The sequence below is a fragment of the Setaria viridis genome, chromosome 1 (genome assembly GCF_005286985.2).
Source record: "Setaria viridis chromosome 1, Setaria_viridis_v4.0, whole genome shotgun sequence".
Taxonomy (NCBI): domain Eukaryota; kingdom Viridiplantae; phylum Streptophyta; class Magnoliopsida; order Poales; family Poaceae; genus Setaria; species Setaria viridis.
In genome coordinates, this window is record NC_048263.2 from 28,586,853 (window position 1) to 28,603,334 (window position 16,482).

The 16,482-nt window shown below is 46.7% G+C and overlaps 4 protein-coding genes across 11 annotated transcripts; 1 reads left to right on the forward strand and 3 right to left on the reverse strand.

Annotated features, from left to right (window-relative positions):
* Window positions 1-4,571: 4,571 nt before the first annotated feature.
* Window positions 4,572-6,505, reverse strand: LOC117846491 (potassium channel KAT4). Its single transcript, XM_034727683.2, has one exon. The coding sequence runs from the start codon at window positions 6,503-6,505 to the stop codon at window positions 4,775-4,777; it is 1,731 nt and encodes a 576-aa protein (XP_034583574.1). The 3' UTR covers window positions 4,572-4,774.
* A 4,747-nt stretch (window positions 6,506-11,252) lies between these two features.
* Window positions 11,253-15,806, forward strand: LOC117859014 (uncharacterized). 8 transcript variants are annotated; one of them, XM_034742206.2, is made up of 7 exons: window positions 11,255-11,812; window positions 12,405-12,792; window positions 12,871-13,795; window positions 14,778-14,881; window positions 15,028-15,089; window positions 15,163-15,254; window positions 15,377-15,806. In XM_034742206.2, exons 1-3 carry the CDS (start codon window positions 11,611-11,613, stop codon window positions 13,139-13,141), a joined length of 861 nt encoding a protein of 286 aa, XP_034598097.1. In that variant the 5' UTR covers window positions 11,255-11,610; the 3' UTR covers window positions 13,142-13,795; window positions 14,778-14,881; window positions 15,028-15,089; window positions 15,163-15,254; window positions 15,377-15,806. The 8 variants fall into 8 exon arrangements, with proteins under 8 accessions (XP_034598083.1, XP_034598118.1, XP_034598125.1 ...); XM_034742192.2 differs by having other exon boundaries at window positions 11,253-11,812; window positions 12,871-13,141; window positions 13,563-13,795; window positions 14,778-15,254; XM_034742227.2 differs by having other exon boundaries at window positions 11,253-11,812; window positions 12,871-13,141; window positions 15,028-15,254.
* LOC140221660 (uncharacterized) lies at window positions 13,392-13,988 on the reverse strand (the record flags this gene model as incomplete). The annotated part of the gene is made up of 1 exon (XM_072291395.1): window positions 13,392-13,988. A coding segment is annotated over one exon (588 nt), but the record flags the coding sequence as incomplete, so codon positions are not given.
* LOC117859003 (uncharacterized) lies at window positions 14,048-14,970 on the reverse strand. The gene has a single exon (XM_034742175.2). It carries the CDS (start codon window positions 14,968-14,970, stop codon window positions 14,059-14,061), a length of 912 nt encoding a protein of 303 aa, XP_034598066.1. The 3' UTR covers window positions 14,048-14,058.
* Window positions 15,807-16,482: the final 676 nt, after the last annotated feature.

Consider the following 16,482-nt stretch of genomic DNA (forward strand, 5'->3'; position numbering starts at 1 on the left):
TACATGTTCCTGGGCTCTTGTGTTCCGTTCAATTACCTATAGTACATCCTTGACGAGGAAAAAACATTTTACTCCCAAGAAATTTTCTTGAGAGAAAGAATAGCATTATAGTGCATACTATATACATAGGGCGTGTTCTACGTTATGTTCTTTTTTTATTGTATATCTCCGCTTTTTTTTTTTTGCTGCCAGCATTTGGAGCGGCGTATCTTCCTGTATGGAATGTTTCTTCCGGTTGTGTATAGGAAAACGCTAGGGCGAACCGATCATGTACGCACCATACGAATCCGACCGAGTCCGTATACGTACGACCGCGCCAGGACCCAGGAAAGGCCTCGGTTGGACGGACTCTCTCGGATCTCGGCCTAGCGCCACCGACCTAACCCAACGCACCACGTAAACCCTACTCGCCCGTGACGACGGGTTGCGGTGTGGCCTTGTGGGCGGCTCGGCGCGGCGCCGTCATCGCGGACGCGGACCTCAACCGGCGCCCTTCCCTCCCTAGTTTCTCCCGCTCCGACGAGTCCCAGGTGTACTACGCCGGCGGCGAGAGGAGGTATATATATTGCCCCCGCCGGCCCGCCCTACGTACACTAGCGGCATTATTGTCTGATTGGACCTGTGACGCTGTTTCCGGAGTTGAGGCCCTTGTTTACTTCCCTCCAAACTCCCAACTTTGACACTATGTAAAAAGAAGATTCCCCATCACATCAAACTTGCGGTACATGCATAGAGTACTAAATGTAGACGAAATCAAAAACTAATTGCACAGTTTTGTTGTACTTTGCGAGACGAATCTTTTGAACCTAATTAGTCAATATTTGGACAATAATTCACAAATACAAACGAAACGCTAAAGTGTCGCATTTATGGCAAAATGCCAATTTGGCACCTCCCAACTTGGGAAGTAAACAAGGGCGAGGTTGGGGTTACAACTTACAGCTGATCTGCTGCACTCATATATATAAGGATGGAAAGAAGAGAATTAGACAACTTAAAATCTTAATCTATAACTTCCACTACTTTTGCTATTTTTACATCAAATTTAAACTAGATCATGCTATTAAGATGTGCAACTATGGTTGATCTAGTATGAAACCTTCATCCTAAAATAAATTTTGCAACTTAGAGCCAATCCTAGCAAGATACCACACTAAGAATGTAAAGGTACATAAGTTGCAAGAATGTAATGCGGAAACGTAAGAGAAGGGGACAAGGGGAAGCAAACTCTTAACACGATGATTTATCCCGTGGTATCAGTAGGTACTAAGTCACAACTAATCCACGTTGTTGAAGCACCTACACAAGACTATTGCTTCCCAGTCACCAAGTCTCTTCCGGGACACCCCTTGACTTGCCACAAAGGCTTGACCACTAAGGCTCACGCCAAGTTCCCTGGTCACCTTAATGTCGTCTCCACTAAGGAGCTTCTCCATGAAGGAATGGGATCTCCACATCCCCCGCACACGGTCGTTGACGCTGCTCCACACCAAGCCGAAGGGTTGAAGACTTGCCGGCGAGCCACCAAGGCTCCAAGGCACCAGCACACCTTGTACAGCTGTGGTTCACTCCTTGAACCGATCACAAGGTAGGCACACCTTGCACTCACTCTTCTCTAGACCTATCCTAGCACTAATCACTCTTCTAAGCTTGTACTAAGCCTTTGACAAATCACTTAAGCACTTTCGGTGGGTTGGATGTGTTTTTAATGGGTCTTGATCTCCAATGGACTCCTGCACACTCTAGCAACTTCAAATGAGCGAGTGGAGGGGGTATAAATAGCCCAAAGACTCAAAGAGCTATTGCTCCAACGGCTAGTTAAAGTATACCATCGGATGTTCCGATGGTCTGTTTTGGCATACATCAGAATATCCGGTGTTGAAGGAGTTTCGCTTGAAACCTCTCTGGAACTTTGCAAAGTAAATATGTTTCGTCCAACATCTCCAACTCTTGACCGTCGGATCATACGGTGCTATAGGTCTTTTTCTACCTTCTCTGAGAATTGCTCCGACGCTACTAAAAAACCACCCGTCGGATCATCCGGTGCTTGCTGCAACTCAAGTTGATTTTCCAGTTGTACCAATTGCTCTGATGCTTGCTCTGATGGCTGCAACTCTCTGGATTTTCTCTATCATTTGATGCTTGAATACCATAGAATAATCCTAGATACCATAGCTTGGTCACTTGAATACCATAGCTTGGATGCTTGAATACCATGATTTGGATTTTGCCATGGTTTGGTTTGCATACTTGGGACCTAGAAAACCTACAAGGCACATGCTTGACAAACCATTAGTCCTAATGACTATGTTATCATTCAATCACCTAAATCACAAACTATGGCTTAAAAGGATCATGTTTGCTACAATCTGCCCCTTTTTGATTGATGACAACACAATCAAAACAAGCATAAATTTGCAAGAATTTACCAATTGAAGCACTTGCACTTATTCGGATGCTTACCATCATCCAACTTGTACCCCCTTATTCATCCTCATTTTGTTTCACTTCTCTCCCCCTGACATATTTCTCTCTTTCTTGAACTTTCCCCCTATGCATGTTCACTTCTAGGCTTTTTTTTCTTTGAATCAAGGAGCCCATGCAGTTATGGCTAGATTTTCTGTTGTAGTTTTTTTTTGCATCTTCTTTGTCTTTATTTTTTGTTTCTTGAGCTTTTGTTTTCTTTTACCCCTGTACTCTCCCTCCTGTTTCATAAAAAAAAACTTTTATGATCTAAGTTCTTCTACCCCTGTACTCTCCCCCGTGTTTCATAAAAAAACCTTTGATGATCTAAGTTCTTCTACCCCTGTAGTCTCCCTCCTGTTTCATAAAAAAAAAGAACCTTTGATCTAAGAATTGCTGAGTTTTGACAGTCCACCGGTACATGCCATGGCTTTTGACATTGCTTCTAGGAAGTTTAGTACAGTTGCATAGAGGATTTATAGCACTAACAAGTCAAAATTAATTTGCTCCCATGCAGTACTGCTATCAACTTTTGCAATGACTTACAGATTTCTCGTGAATCTTCGCAGTGCCATATAAATAATATGAGATCTTAAAATGTGCTTGTTGATGATGGTTGGTATCGACTCCCCTGTTACATTTGTTTTACCAACCGTACCCTTTGCATATGTCTGATTATTCCCACATCTGGGTAAGAGTAGTGCCTTATTTGTCAATTGGTTTTTATCTCAAGCAGAACATGTAAGATATTAATATAAGTTTCTTAGGTTCTTTATCTGTGACCAGTGGGCATTTTGGTGCACAGAAGGCTGAATAGTATGATTGTGCGTTTATGAGGTCTGAAAAGATTTGTCCATCTTGCAGCATATGTTTTTTTTTTTGCTTGTCACTTGATGAGTAGTACATGGCAATTTTAAATAGCCACTCTGCTAACCGATCCATCTACTAACAGATAGACACGCCTAATGTAACTCATGGCTAACGAAGCAATAACCTAGCAGATAAAAATCATGCTGTTGCCACATTGCTTGAATGGGCCTCCCAGACCATGACAAGCACTACTGTTCGCAGGGGCAAATTTGTATGCAAAATATTTCCTCGATCAATAAGTCTGTATCTGTTGCCGTTGCTAGTTGTCCGTGGTCCTATTCTGAACCTCAAGTAAAATAGAAGGCAAATATTCAGGCACCATATTACTTGTGTCACTGTATGGTAAGTGCACCATAAATGTTGTTCATTCTGATTGTCCAGAGTATCAAGAAGTCCGAGGTTCCCAGGGAGATGCAGACTGAAGATACCAGCACAACTGCTTGTATGAATGTTGTAAAAATAGTATATCAAGGCTACCAGGTGAGACGTCGGCTCTACCTCTTTGCATAGTGATGCTACTGGTTCATTGGTAACTCTTCTGCATTCTTGTTTGTAGGAACCTGCCACGACCTTTCCAGGGCGTCGGGAGGACCCTCGGTGGGGGATTATCAGCGGGAGAGAGCTCAGTAAGAGCACCTGCTGTTCGCCTGCCCCCAGGCCCCAGTTCCTTAGACTTTGCTATCAGGGCTTCCATTGCTGCGTCCTGACCAGGAACCGCAAGAGCCAATCAGCTGCAGACTGGATTTCCATAAAAAAACTGTTGAATGACCTGGTGCAGACTGTCGAGCGAGCTGGTCTGGCAAACACCATGATCGTCCAGAAGCTATAGGCCTTTTTTTTATGGTAGCATGAGGCTGGAATGCTCAAACTAAGCCATCTGAGAGCTTGCGCCTTTCTCTTCTGATTTTTGGTGATGAATTACAACTAGCATCATCACAATTCACAACTTACTAGCAGCATATGCACTGCAGGCTTATGTCGTGCCATCATACCAGGTCCTGACACTAGCTTTGATTGTCACAGATATATCATACACAAATTCACTGAAGAAACTTACGTCGTCTTCTTGAGCTGTGCAAATTCTGTGAAGTTTGTGGTACAACTGATGGTTTACCGTGTATTAGCTTAATCCGTTTGTGCGCTACTGTGATTGTGATTCCAACAGGGTACCTGATATGGTTTTTATTGGGTGAATTTCATCATGCTGCCTGATATGATTAAGCTTATGATGGGGAAGCAAACATCTTAGCAGTTGCATACTTGCATTTCACTGTTTCCATGGATGAAAATATTTTTTGTACTCTCTTCCCTGTTCATTGTCAAAGTATTCTATACAACATTCCTTTCCCATGCGTAACGTTACAACAACTACGCCCCTGTGTACATGTACAACTTACAGCACAACAAGGTATATATGTACATCTCCAAATCGTACAAAGCCCTAGCATAAGAACAAGTGATCTCCATCTCTTAGCACGTCGACGTCCTCAACTTTGGCGCCGTCGACGGTGAGCACCGTCGTCACCGCCTTCCCGAACTTCGCCTCCGCAACCCTCATCAGCTCTTGCATCGAACCATGAAGGCGTACGAGCTTCCCTGTCTTATTTGCAGACTTCGGATGGATAACCACTCGCTTGATGGGCTCTCTCCGCCGCGACGTTCTCCGATCAGCCTCTTCCAGCCGCGCACCGTTCATCATCTCGCTCCTCCGGCTCGACGTCGCGGCGGCGGCGGCGGCACCCGCCCGAAGCTGAGCTGAGGCCTCCCTGAGGAATGGCGCTTCCTTCCTCGCAACTTGCCACACGGGAGATTCAAGGTGCTGAACGAAGTTGCAGAACAGCCTGTCAGCGTTGGCGGCGTGCGGCCGGAGTGCCCGGAGAAGGTGGCTCTGGCTGACGCGCACGACCTGAGTCAGCCTCCGGCACCGGACGGTGAACGGCTGCTGGGTGTTGAGCACTACGCCGATCTCCCCCGCCATGCCGCGCGGCCCCGCCTTCGACACGACCGTCTCCGTGCCGTCGGTGGCGGCCGCCAGCACGTCTACGGAGCCGGACACGATGATGTAGCAGTCCGTGGGGTTCTCGCCCTGCTGGACGATGTCGGCCTTGGGAGGGAAGAACTGCGCCGTCGTCATGTCGGAGACGAGGTCGACGACGAGGCCCTCGGAGACGCCACGGAACAGGTAGGCGCCCTCGACGGTGTCCCGGAACAGGTGCTGCGCGATCTCCGACCGCACCGCCCTAGGCATCTCGGACAGGAGCTCCAGCTGGAGCAGCTGCTCCGTGGTGTCGAAGTTGAGCTGCACGATTTCCGCGATCTGCTCCGTCAGCGCCTCCGGCAGCCGGTTCTTGGCCCCGAACGCGGAGACCCCGAGCAGCGTGTCCCGCAGCGCGAGGGCGGGCGCGGAGGCGGCGGCGACGAGGTTGGTCATGTTGCCGACGACATACGCGGCGAGGCCGAGGTTGAAGAGCACGAGGAGGACGGCGAACGCCATCTCGCCGGGGTTGGCCGGGTGCAGGTCGCCGTAGCCGACGGTGGTGAGCGTGGCGACGGACCAGTAGGCGGCGCGGACGTACCCGGCCCAGACGCTGCGGGACTCGAAGCCCCGGCCGAGCCACGTGGGTCCGCGGTAGTGGGATGCCATCCACAGGTGGGCGCACGCGGTGGCGTGCACGGCGAGGAGCGTCACGCCGGCGAGCCTGACGAGCCTGGTCCAGAAGTAGTTTAGACGGACGTCCTTCTCCAGCCTCGCGAAGAGCTCGCTGACGCGCCGCAGACGCCACAGCCGGAGGAGGCTCAGGAACCGGCACGGCGACGACCATGCGGCGGCGCCCCGGCCGGCCGCCAGGTGGTAAATGGCCTGGAACGGGACCGTGGAGGCCGCGTCCATCGCGAACGTCCACGGGCGCAGGTGCCTGACGGCGGCCTTCTTGCGGTCGTCGACGAAGATGCCGGTGGTGCCGCGGAGGCGTCGGCACGCAGCGAGGATGGAAGCGGCGATGTCGACGGCAAAGAACGCGTCGGCTACCAGATCGACGACGAGGAGTGGTAGGGTGGCGGCCCTCTCCACGGCCAGCTCGAACGGCGACGCCCACGCCGAATAGAGCACCGGCACGACGAGGAGGCACCGCCACCAGCCGTAGCTAGCGGCCGACGACTCAACTTGGCCCATCGACGGGTGAAAACCGTGAAAGAAACGCTGCCACGTACTCTTTTATGTGCGATACGAACTCGAATTCGATTCGGTTGGGGTCACCGTAATTATTGAAACCGATCGGACTCGGACAGGGCGGGGGCTCACCGGCGCACGCGACGCGCGCCACTGCGACGGCGCCTTGCGCGAGAGACAGAGATTTTTTTTTTTAGAAAAGGGTGATTCTGGATTGCATTACATCGAACACGTTACAGCGATATTACAAACAGGGCCCATTCCTCCTCTCCTACTGCTAAAGAAAGGTGTGGGCTACTGCTAAAGCTATTCAGAATCGATGAGACCCGAGCAACAACCTCCAAGGCTCCGAGGGAACCTACAAGGTACGGCCACCACAGGCCAACTCAGATTTTGAAGCCACTGCAAACGATATCCTGAAGCCAAGATACCTAGAGACCGCTGAACGAATTGGGCGAAGACCTCGCCAGCTGGAGGAGGAGACATCTTCCCCCGTGAGGAGAAGCAGAAGCAGCAGCACCACCGAGATCAGACAAGGCTGGAGCAGATGGCTGAAGAAGAACGGGCATGCTTGGTTTTGCAGGCCACGCTTGCCTTGCCTTGCTGAGCGAGGATACGAAGCTAGAAAGTGCGCTTGGATGGTTTGCTGTCTTGGAGCTTGTGCAGGCAAGCTTTTCCCTTGCTACTAGCAGCGGGCCGAATCAGCTCTCCGGGCTCCGGGCCTAGCAAGGTTCTCGGGGCCTGCGCCGGCAAGGCGAGGCGAGCTCGTCCGATGACCACAAGGGCACGTTTGGTGTGCTTGCTAGCTCGCCTGGCTGGGCAAACCGGCAAGCCAAATTAGCTCGCTCAAGGTGGCAAGGGGAAAATTGGAAAACATGAACCCCGAGGAAAGCTTGCTGCACTTCCAAACCACGAGCTCACATCAATTTCTTTGTAGCCAGCGAAGGTTCCAAACGTGCCCATCAATTTCTTGCTCAGCTAGGTACCACAGTAGCTAGTAAAGGTTCCAAACGTGCCCCAAGCATCCCTAAACTCTAACAAGAGGGGTAGAACTATCTCCACCCTAACCATTGTACAAACATACCTCACGAGCACATCGCCGGAAGCCATGATGTCGTCGGATAGGGCTAGGAGGGATGCAAACACCGAAGCCGTGATGTCGTCGGATAGGGCTAGGAGGGATGCAACCACCGGTGGATGCATTGCCACCGGTAACCTACCTACTAATGCTAGCTAAGCTATTTAAATCTACACACCAACTACTGATAGCCAGGCCACCCCTCACTTTGAAGATGGCGAGGGCATTAGAGGCGAGGGCCAGCCAAATGGGCTATGAGAAGCTCTTTTTCCTTGGATTCGTGGCTCTCTCATGTAGCTAGGGGACGGTCAGGAGAGTTCCCACACTTTCATAGTTGTGTGCAAGAGATAGATAGGGTGGTGGACCGGCGAGGGGTACTTAGGCTGAATTTTTAGGGTGGTCGCAGTAGACCCAGCCCACCAATAGATCTGCTCATGGCTATATGTCCTTCACTACTCCCAGTATATTTTTTAAAATGAACGAGGAGAGCTATCGATTATATTAAGAAGAAGATGGAACTCAAATAGGACACAACAACCAATAGCAGCTACAACAACTAAAGCGGCTGGTTGGATTGGGACATCATCACGCACCGCACACGCCAATGCACCACTCAACTCAACTCAAGAAACGATACCAGACGGTTAGATTGGATTATCAACACGCATTGAATTTAACTCAGCTCAACAACCTACTCCAATGCCGGTCGGATTGGTATACCAATATGAGCCGCATAATGTCATCGCTCCACGCAACTTAAACTTGCATCGGAGCACCAAACCTGCAACTCCCCCACAGGTCGACCACCAACACCTTTAGCTCCTCCTTAGCATCAGCCACTACCACCAGCTCTTTTTTTTTTCTTTTCTTCCTTTGTGAAGGATGTAAACTAGAAGCGCCTCCGCAGCAGGCATGCATGATGTAAACTTTCAAAGCAACGCCTCCAGCGAGGGGTGCGATGCCACAGGCGCCACCGTTAACCAACCATAAGAAGATGGTCTGGATTTACACCTAGAAAGTATGGGGGACACTTGAGGAAAAGAGGCACATCGATGAACACTTCCAAGGAAGTGAACAGCGCCAAAAAAAACATCGACGTCATCAGCCCGTTGAATGGACAAGGCTATCGCCATAGCCCTAAATCTCCAAGTCGGCTGCGATCGCAAGCCGCAACTTTGCCTTTGCCGTGCCCCAGGAGGAACACCTGTCACCGGATGCTGGTGGCGTACGTGGGTGTCCCCACTGCCACCGAACATCACCACGGGCATCCCCACAGCGGACGCTAGCAAAGGCTAACACAAGCAGCCCCAGGTGTCTTCCCACGAGACATTGTTGCACACCAACCACAATACCCCCGCGCCGCCATGGCGCCATGGCGCCATAGGACCCCGCGCATGTGCAACCGCCATCCAGGCTAGGTGAGCAGCCAACATCATGCGGAGGCCCCAAGATGCCTGCCATGGGCTCCGGCGTGAGCAGCCACCACCGTGCTGAGGCCCCGAGCCGCCTGTTTTATGAAATCAAACAGATAAATAATCTCTGCAATATAATATAAATATCACATAAAGCTTTCTTCATTTAATGATATTTTTAGATAAAAGGTTTTAAACACAGAAGATATTTATATGGAATAAGAATGATAGTGTATATATTTTAAATATATGGTCATATGAGAGAAGATGTTAATTTGATATTTTGGTTTGAAGATCTATAGTGTGATTAATTATTAAATATGTACAGATGCCATCTAAGAAGAGAACCACATGAGATAGCTATCATTTATTAAGATATGCTATGATTTGTGTGAATTGAAAGAGAGAGAGAGAGAATAAAAAACCTCATAAACTTACATAACTTGCAAAGCGTGTATGCTCCTATTTGTCTAAATTGTTAGTTTCTTAGTGGATTGTTAATAATTTTTTTCTTGACTAGAAAAAATCTTCACTTGCTTGAAAATCATGTATGATTATAAAATTTATTTAGGAACAATAAAACATGATTATTACTAGTGTAGTGCCCGTGCTAACGCTGTGGATAAATTGTGATGCAAATCAATTTTCTTCGCTAAACGAATAATGAAATCTGACATCTAACATGGATTCATAATGGAACCAAAAATACAAGACTAACTTTATTTAACATTCTCCAAGACACTCAAAGCATATATAGAATTTAAAAAATAAGATACTCCATCTCAAATATATTGGCAAAACATACAAAGATAGCTGTTACCCTGCGGCAATGAAATAAACTAAACAGTGTAGTCTGAAAATGAATTAGGTTGTCAAGTGCATTACAAAGATAATATTATCAACATCCAAAAGCAAGCCATGGAAAGGTCTAAATTGTGCTACTCTTGATTCTACAAGAATTAAATATTCCATGCTAGCTTGGGTTCACATTGAAAAAGTAACTGCAGACTGCATGCTCTAAAGTGCAAAGGGCAGGTGTATTAGTACACTTATCATTTCTAATGAAATCTAATATAGAAAAGAAAACTACTGCATTGCAACATGAATAGGATAAGAGGTCATCAATGTCAGACATGTGCTCCTTATTTTACTAATCCACAAGTAAAATGCTTTAACCTGAATCTTCGAATTTGATCCCTTCCAACTGCTTGTTCCTTGCTGCTTCTGATTCCTCAACCTGAAAATAGCACATCTATACTTATCTGCAGGGAATATTTGTGATGGAAACCACTATTGAGAATGAGGAAATGACGGAGGGCATTGGTCTCTTCTACCACCTTCAAATTGTCAACTTCATTATACTCATTGAGAGGAGCCCACACCTTTCTTTATACAGCCATCCTTTGAAAACAGGAACATGTATTCCACACTTGCACCACCACTTACTGGAAGTGAAAAGAGCCAAACAAGTATATCAAATTACTACTCAGAATAATCCTTTCAGCCAGCCTTGCACAGGACAATATAATTATAATAAGCTGAAAGAGTGCATCGTACTGAAGTCTACAATTCCCACAGAAAATATGCACTCTCTGAAGTTGCAATCAAGGAGAAAGATACATAAGACAGTTAAATGCAATGGGAGAAATGCAAACCTGATTAGTATACATATGTGTTATGCACTGGAGTTTGAAGATTGCAATGTAATGCAAAGATGCGAAATAGTGGACTATGATGCCCATCAAAATGGTAAGAGCCGTAGACAGTGCTAACATCATAGCTATGAATAGAACACCAAAAGATACAGATGCATCACCAATTTCAGACTTCCAGAGACCTATAAGGATTTAAACTTTCAGAGGCGTAACTATAGGTAAAAGATCAATTGACAATAGTAATATATGCCAACATTCTTGCATTACTAATTTAGTGAGTGCACTATAGAGTTAGAAAGCTAACTGGATGCGCTACAGAGTACAGATAGATGCAAATACGTAGTTTTTAGACAGGTATAGCGTCTCTTATCATGTTCTGCAGATAATGAGATAATTGCAATATTTTATCGCAAACCAGTACCAGTATAGACTCATTTTATTAGCTGGAGAAAATCAAGGGTTCCTTTTTCCAAGTGAAATGCATATTCATTTTCTAAATTAGAGATGCTCCAAAGTAGTCATCGGTACAGAGTACTCCCTCTGTCCCTATTTGTCCATCGTCGAAGCTACAGGTCCCTGTCCCGCAATAACTGTTGCCGCCTACCGTCCGTAGCTGCACGCAAGGCTCCAACCTTATCCCTTCGTCTCTTCTCGCGGCCTCCAGAATCCACCGCACGCATCCTCTCGCACACACGCAAAAAAAAATCCCAGTCATCCCCAATCTCGCCTACTCTTAGATCAGTCCGGTGCCCTCCGCAAACTCCCCGGCGCCGCCCTCCATCGGCTTGCCTCCGCCCAGATCCTGCTACGCCGCCCTCCATCGACTCCCCTCCGGCCAAATTGTGCTGCACCGTCGTCCTTTGCGTCGCTCCGCTCAGATCCGGGTGCCGCCCTTCGTCAACTCCTTGACGCCACCCTCCGACGACTCCCCTCCAACTCCTCTGCGACGGGAGCGGGCAGCGCATGGCCACGGGAGCCGGGAGCGCTGGGTGCCGCCGCCCGCCTCCTCCGGCGGGCTCCTCCTCCGGCGGCGCAGGGTGCCTGCCTCCTCCGGCGGGCTCCTCCTCCGACGGCGCAGGGCGCCTACCTACTCCGACGGCGCACGACGCCCGCCTCCTCCGGCAGGCTACTACCCCTGCTGGGGTTTCTGATGTCAAGGTTGCTGGTATGTGAGCTGTATGTTTGGTATTTCTAGGATGTTGAACTGGGCTTGTCTTGAACTTAGATATGTACCCATCAGTTTTGTGCCTGTCTAAGAGAATGTCGAAGTATCTGGTTCAATCTAGTGTTTCCTTTAATAGAACCTGTTGAGGAATGCCTTTTGGGATTATGCAGTCGTAGCTTGTGTTATGGTTCTTTTGCCACCCCTCTGGGCTGTAACCATCGTTCTGAGATATGGACTGAGAAATTAGATTATGGTCTGAGAAATTAGATTGAATTTGGTTTGATATGTGATGCATCTGCAATAATAAGATGTCTTGCTTTATAAACATGTTGTATGTGATGTCTGGCTTTAGCAACATGTTGTATGTGATGCATCTGCAACAATAAGATTGTTACTAATTTTCTCAGAGTATTCAATGTGTTCATAGTAGTTGGGTTCTTCAAAATCATATTTAGCATCTCTGTTGTTCCTAGTTGATCAATAAATTGGCAATGTTTTACTTTACACAGATTTCTTATACCTGAATATGGATGGTAATACTTGTGTTGTTTATTTTCCCTCTTATTTACAGACCCTTATTCTTGTGTTGCAGGCAATCCTTGTATGACAGGTGGCAAGGGGGCACATGGGACTGGCCGGTTCATTCGTCACTTGTGGGTGAAGCGTGCCTTGGAGGTCCAATTGAGCGGTAGGATGTGGCCCGCTAGGCAGATGCCTGGCCGGGATCGTCGTTGTGGAACTTGGTGGGACCAGAAGCTGAACTGCATCCCCATCGAAGGACATGATTTTGCTCAAGATACACAGGAAGGGGGTGCAGATCAATTTGTTTTGATACCTGATTCGGATGAAGAAGGAGGTGCTAAGGGTTCATCTTTGCCTGGTGATAATGATGAGTATGTGCCTGAGATGGAGCCACAAGATGTTGTTATGATGAACAGAATTACTGGGCCGTGTGCCAACCAAGGTCATCAATGTTTGGGGTCAGCCATCTTAACGTTGCCTTGCAATTTGGTTGTCAAACTAGTACCTTATTGATTTTGTATATAAATCCTTTGCAGTACTATGCTTCATGAGTGGCGCCGGCTTATTTCTGATGTGGAGAATGAGAGTGGCAAGGTGGACGTGGAGAGTGCCAAGGTGGAGATGAACAATGTCAAGTTGGAGAAGGAGAGTGCCAAGGTGGAGATGGACAGTGTAAAGTTGGAGAAAGAGGAGGAGGACCATGTGGCCAGCTTCTCTGATATCGAAACTGATGATGAGGCATGCTTGTTCTATGATAGTGTGGACCTGCGAGGTCATTCACATGTGGAAGATGACTTTAATGAATAGGTAACAAACATGTGAACTAGCTTCACAGGTGCAAGATTGTAATCTAGGTGTTGATAGTGCTGCTTTTGTTATTTAGCTTTCTAAAAGGGTACTGATGGTCTAATAGTTGCTTCTGTTATTTAGCTGCTTTTGTTATTTAACAGAGGAATGAACATGAACAAAAGCAACTTAAACCTTGTTTATATATACAACAGCAGTACTCGCTGAACAAGTCAAAAGCATCATAAGCGATGTTTACATAAACATAATTACATAACCACTAATTGGTCAACAACTCAAAAGCCCTTTCAACTAACTGCCTATCACAACTTAGAGCTCTAGGGAGCATGGCTAGTGCCTCTAGCCTTTGTTTATTCATGTGAGGGATCTTGTACCTATTGCCTCCATTATCTTTCATAACTTCAATCATGCATCCTTGTAGTGTGAGAAATACCCTATTCAGAATGACAGGGTTGTAGTTTTGGTATTCCTTCTCAACATTCTGGATGAGCTCATCCATGTTTCTAGCTGTCGTTCTATCCGTTAATGATTGAAGAGAAGCAAAGAAACCAAGGTCAAGGCAGTTCATATCAGGCGAATTAGCAGGCTGGTTAAGTAGGCGTATATCAAGACTTGTTGGGGCTACTGCTGCAGCAAATTCTGCATCATCTACTGGTAAATAAGAAGGAGCATTATCCTGTTGTATCCATATTGTCTCATGCCTTGCTTCTCTAGGCCAACAAGCTTGTATAGCTGGTATAAGTTTTGTGATCATATAAGATCTGATTGTTTGTCTATCAACCTTCATGGTCTTTGTGATAGGTGTGCCCCTCGGTTTGTTGCCGCTTCTCCTTTTTGCTGGTTCATGTAATTATAAAGAATGTTATGCCTAATAGTTTAAAATGGCTTGCAAGTATTAGTTAGAGAAAGTTTAGTACCTATCGCACAAAAGCCCATATGCCTATCTTCCCATCAAAATAGCATCTCCCTTCATCATCAAACCTAGGCTGTGCAACAGCAGAATAAAACATGACTTTACGAATGTTATTCTTGTTTTGCACTGTCCTATGTAGGTCTTCTTCATCTGGATGCATGTACATAGTCTTAGTCTTCTGTGTCCCATTGAACCACTTCTCATCTGAGTGAATAATATTTTTCATTTCAATGAACTTTGGATTGTTTGGCAGAGTAGTTGGATCTAGCATAGAGAGAACCCATCGTAGCCTTGCCAATTTATTTTCTTCCTTCAAATAAGGTCTTAGTGAGTTGGAGTGTCGTCGTAGCAAGCCTTCTTTGAACAACCTATGTAGAGAGCTTTTATTGACATTAAGAGCATTTGCTAGCGACCTTATGGTACCCCTTCTGTTTAAGGGAATATCAACAACCCTTGTGAGGTCTACTTGAATTTTTTTACGACCACATTTCTTAGGTCTCAAAGAGTTGACATCTACTGGCAGGCCTTGTGCTAAGCAATTTTTTGCTCTCTGCCATACCCGTTGTATTGTACGCACATGAACATTGTACTTTGCAGCAATAAGTGTTGTGCTCTTTCTATGTAATGTGCCATTAGTGCTTAACCGAAGCAAATCTTGATATATGTCTTGCCTTTGTGTTTGTGTCAAATTCCTAATTATATTTGATGGTTGTTCTTGTATAGTTTGCTGATCATCTTCGTCATCCGAGTCGGACAACTCCTCTTCATCAAATATAATGTCGACATCATCTGTGTACACGCCGAAGTCATGTATGACATCATCCAAGGTATCTTGTTCTTCTTGTAAGGCAGTGTTGTCATCTCCTACAGATAGTGTGCTCATTGTGAGTAAATAGATTATGAAACATTTACACATGGACAATTATTGCTGCAAACTTTACTTGGCATGAGTGGAATAATCACCTGTATGCAGGTTTTCTTGGTCTTCTTCATGTGGGATATTTAAATCAAATGGATGGCCAGCGTTGTCACCTGGTACAGAAGCAAATGCATTCTCACTTGGTACTAGCATTCTAATTACTGTGTTCTTGTTCATCATTCCGATCAGGGGGCACCTGCTGTAAGAAGGGTTGAGGACATGTTTGAACAAGTGAAAAGAAAGCTTCCTGAAGCACCTGAGTTTCTTTTGTGTGTCACCAGGTACTACCATTCTAACTAATGTGTTCTTGTTTATCGTTCTGATGAGAGAGAGAGGGAGGGAGGGAGGGAGAGACCAAAGTGTTTACCTTGATTAATTTGTTCTTGTTGATCATTTTGATCAGGGTGGAGACCAAAGTGATCAGCTCCCCCAACTTCAACTGCAGTTAATACACCTTGCAAGGGATCGTGATCCTCTTCATGTTCAGCAGGACCCTTGTTGAGATCAGGCAGCTTGTCTCCTTCCTCCTTTGAAACTGTGTTTAAGTCTATTGCCATGGAAGATGGATGAGAGGTGAATGAAGATGGATGAGAAGTGAATGGTTCAAATGAGAAGGTAAAGAAGGTGTTCCAGAGAAATGGTGCTGGTTTCAAATTTCAGATTGCTTTTGATGTGAATAAATGGAGCGCAAGACTAGATTTGGTTTTGGCGCTGAGTGCTATTTGCCGCCAAATGTAATTCATGTTTTGTTGTTCTTTTGATTTGTTTAAAGCAAAAACATTGTACTACATGTTTTAATGTGAAAAAGTGGATGTGACCAGTGGTTTGTCTAATGGGAAACATATTATGCTCTGTTGCTTTTTCATGCTACTTGCAGCATTAATTGCATGTCCATCATTAGTACATAGGGGTATCAGGGTCTTTTAGCAGTTGCATTGGTAACCGGCTTTGGTCTCCAACGACAAATAAATAGGGATGGAGGGAGTACTTAAATACATTGCAAATCAATTTTTTCACAGGAGTAATGTACTTTAATTGATCGATCAAGTTGGGAGTAATGGATGATGAGATGACGATCAAGTTGGGAGTTATAGATGATGAGATGACGTATGGCATGTACAATACATATCTAGTACATACTAGAGGGTCGATGGCGAGGGTTGAGGAAGACGAGGTAGCAATACTGCACGGTGTAGGCAGAGAGCCCTAGCGCTGTCAACACTTGCACGCCACTGACCGCCTCCGCCTGGCCGACGCCACCATAGCGCTGCTGGCCAAGCTGGCCACCGCCGGCTGCGCCACCATGCCGCTGGCACACCAGCCGCGCTAGCCTCCACGCTCCTCTACCGCTACCGCCAAGGCCTCGCGGCCCAAGGGGAACACACGGAAGAGGAAGACGCTATCCTGTTGCGCTTGCTGCCACCGAACATCGTCCTCAGCCCTGAGGCGCCGGATCCGGCCACCAAGGCACCGGATCCGCCATCCCGGGCCGGCATTGCCGCCGCTAGC

Coding starts and splice junctions, on each gene's coding strand:
- LOC117846491 (XM_034727683.2), bottom strand. CDS start 6,505: ATGGGCCAAGTTGAGTCGTCGGCCGCTAGCTACGGCTGGTGGCGGTGC.
- LOC117859014 (XM_034742192.2), top strand. CDS start 11,611: ATGGCCACGGGAGCCGGGAGCGCTGGGTGCCGCCGCCCGCCTCCTCCG. Junction 11,813..12,404: donor TTCTGATGTCAAGGTTGCTG/GTATGTGAGCTG, acceptor CTTGTGTTGCAG/GCAATCCTTGTATGACAGGT. Junction 12,793..12,870: donor CAAGGTCATCAATGTTTGGG/GTCAGCCATCTT, acceptor AATCCTTTGCAG/TACTATGCTTCATGAGTGGC.
- LOC117859003 (XM_034742175.2), bottom strand. CDS start 14,970: ATGTGTAAATGTTTCATAATCTATTTACTCACAATGAGCACACTATCT.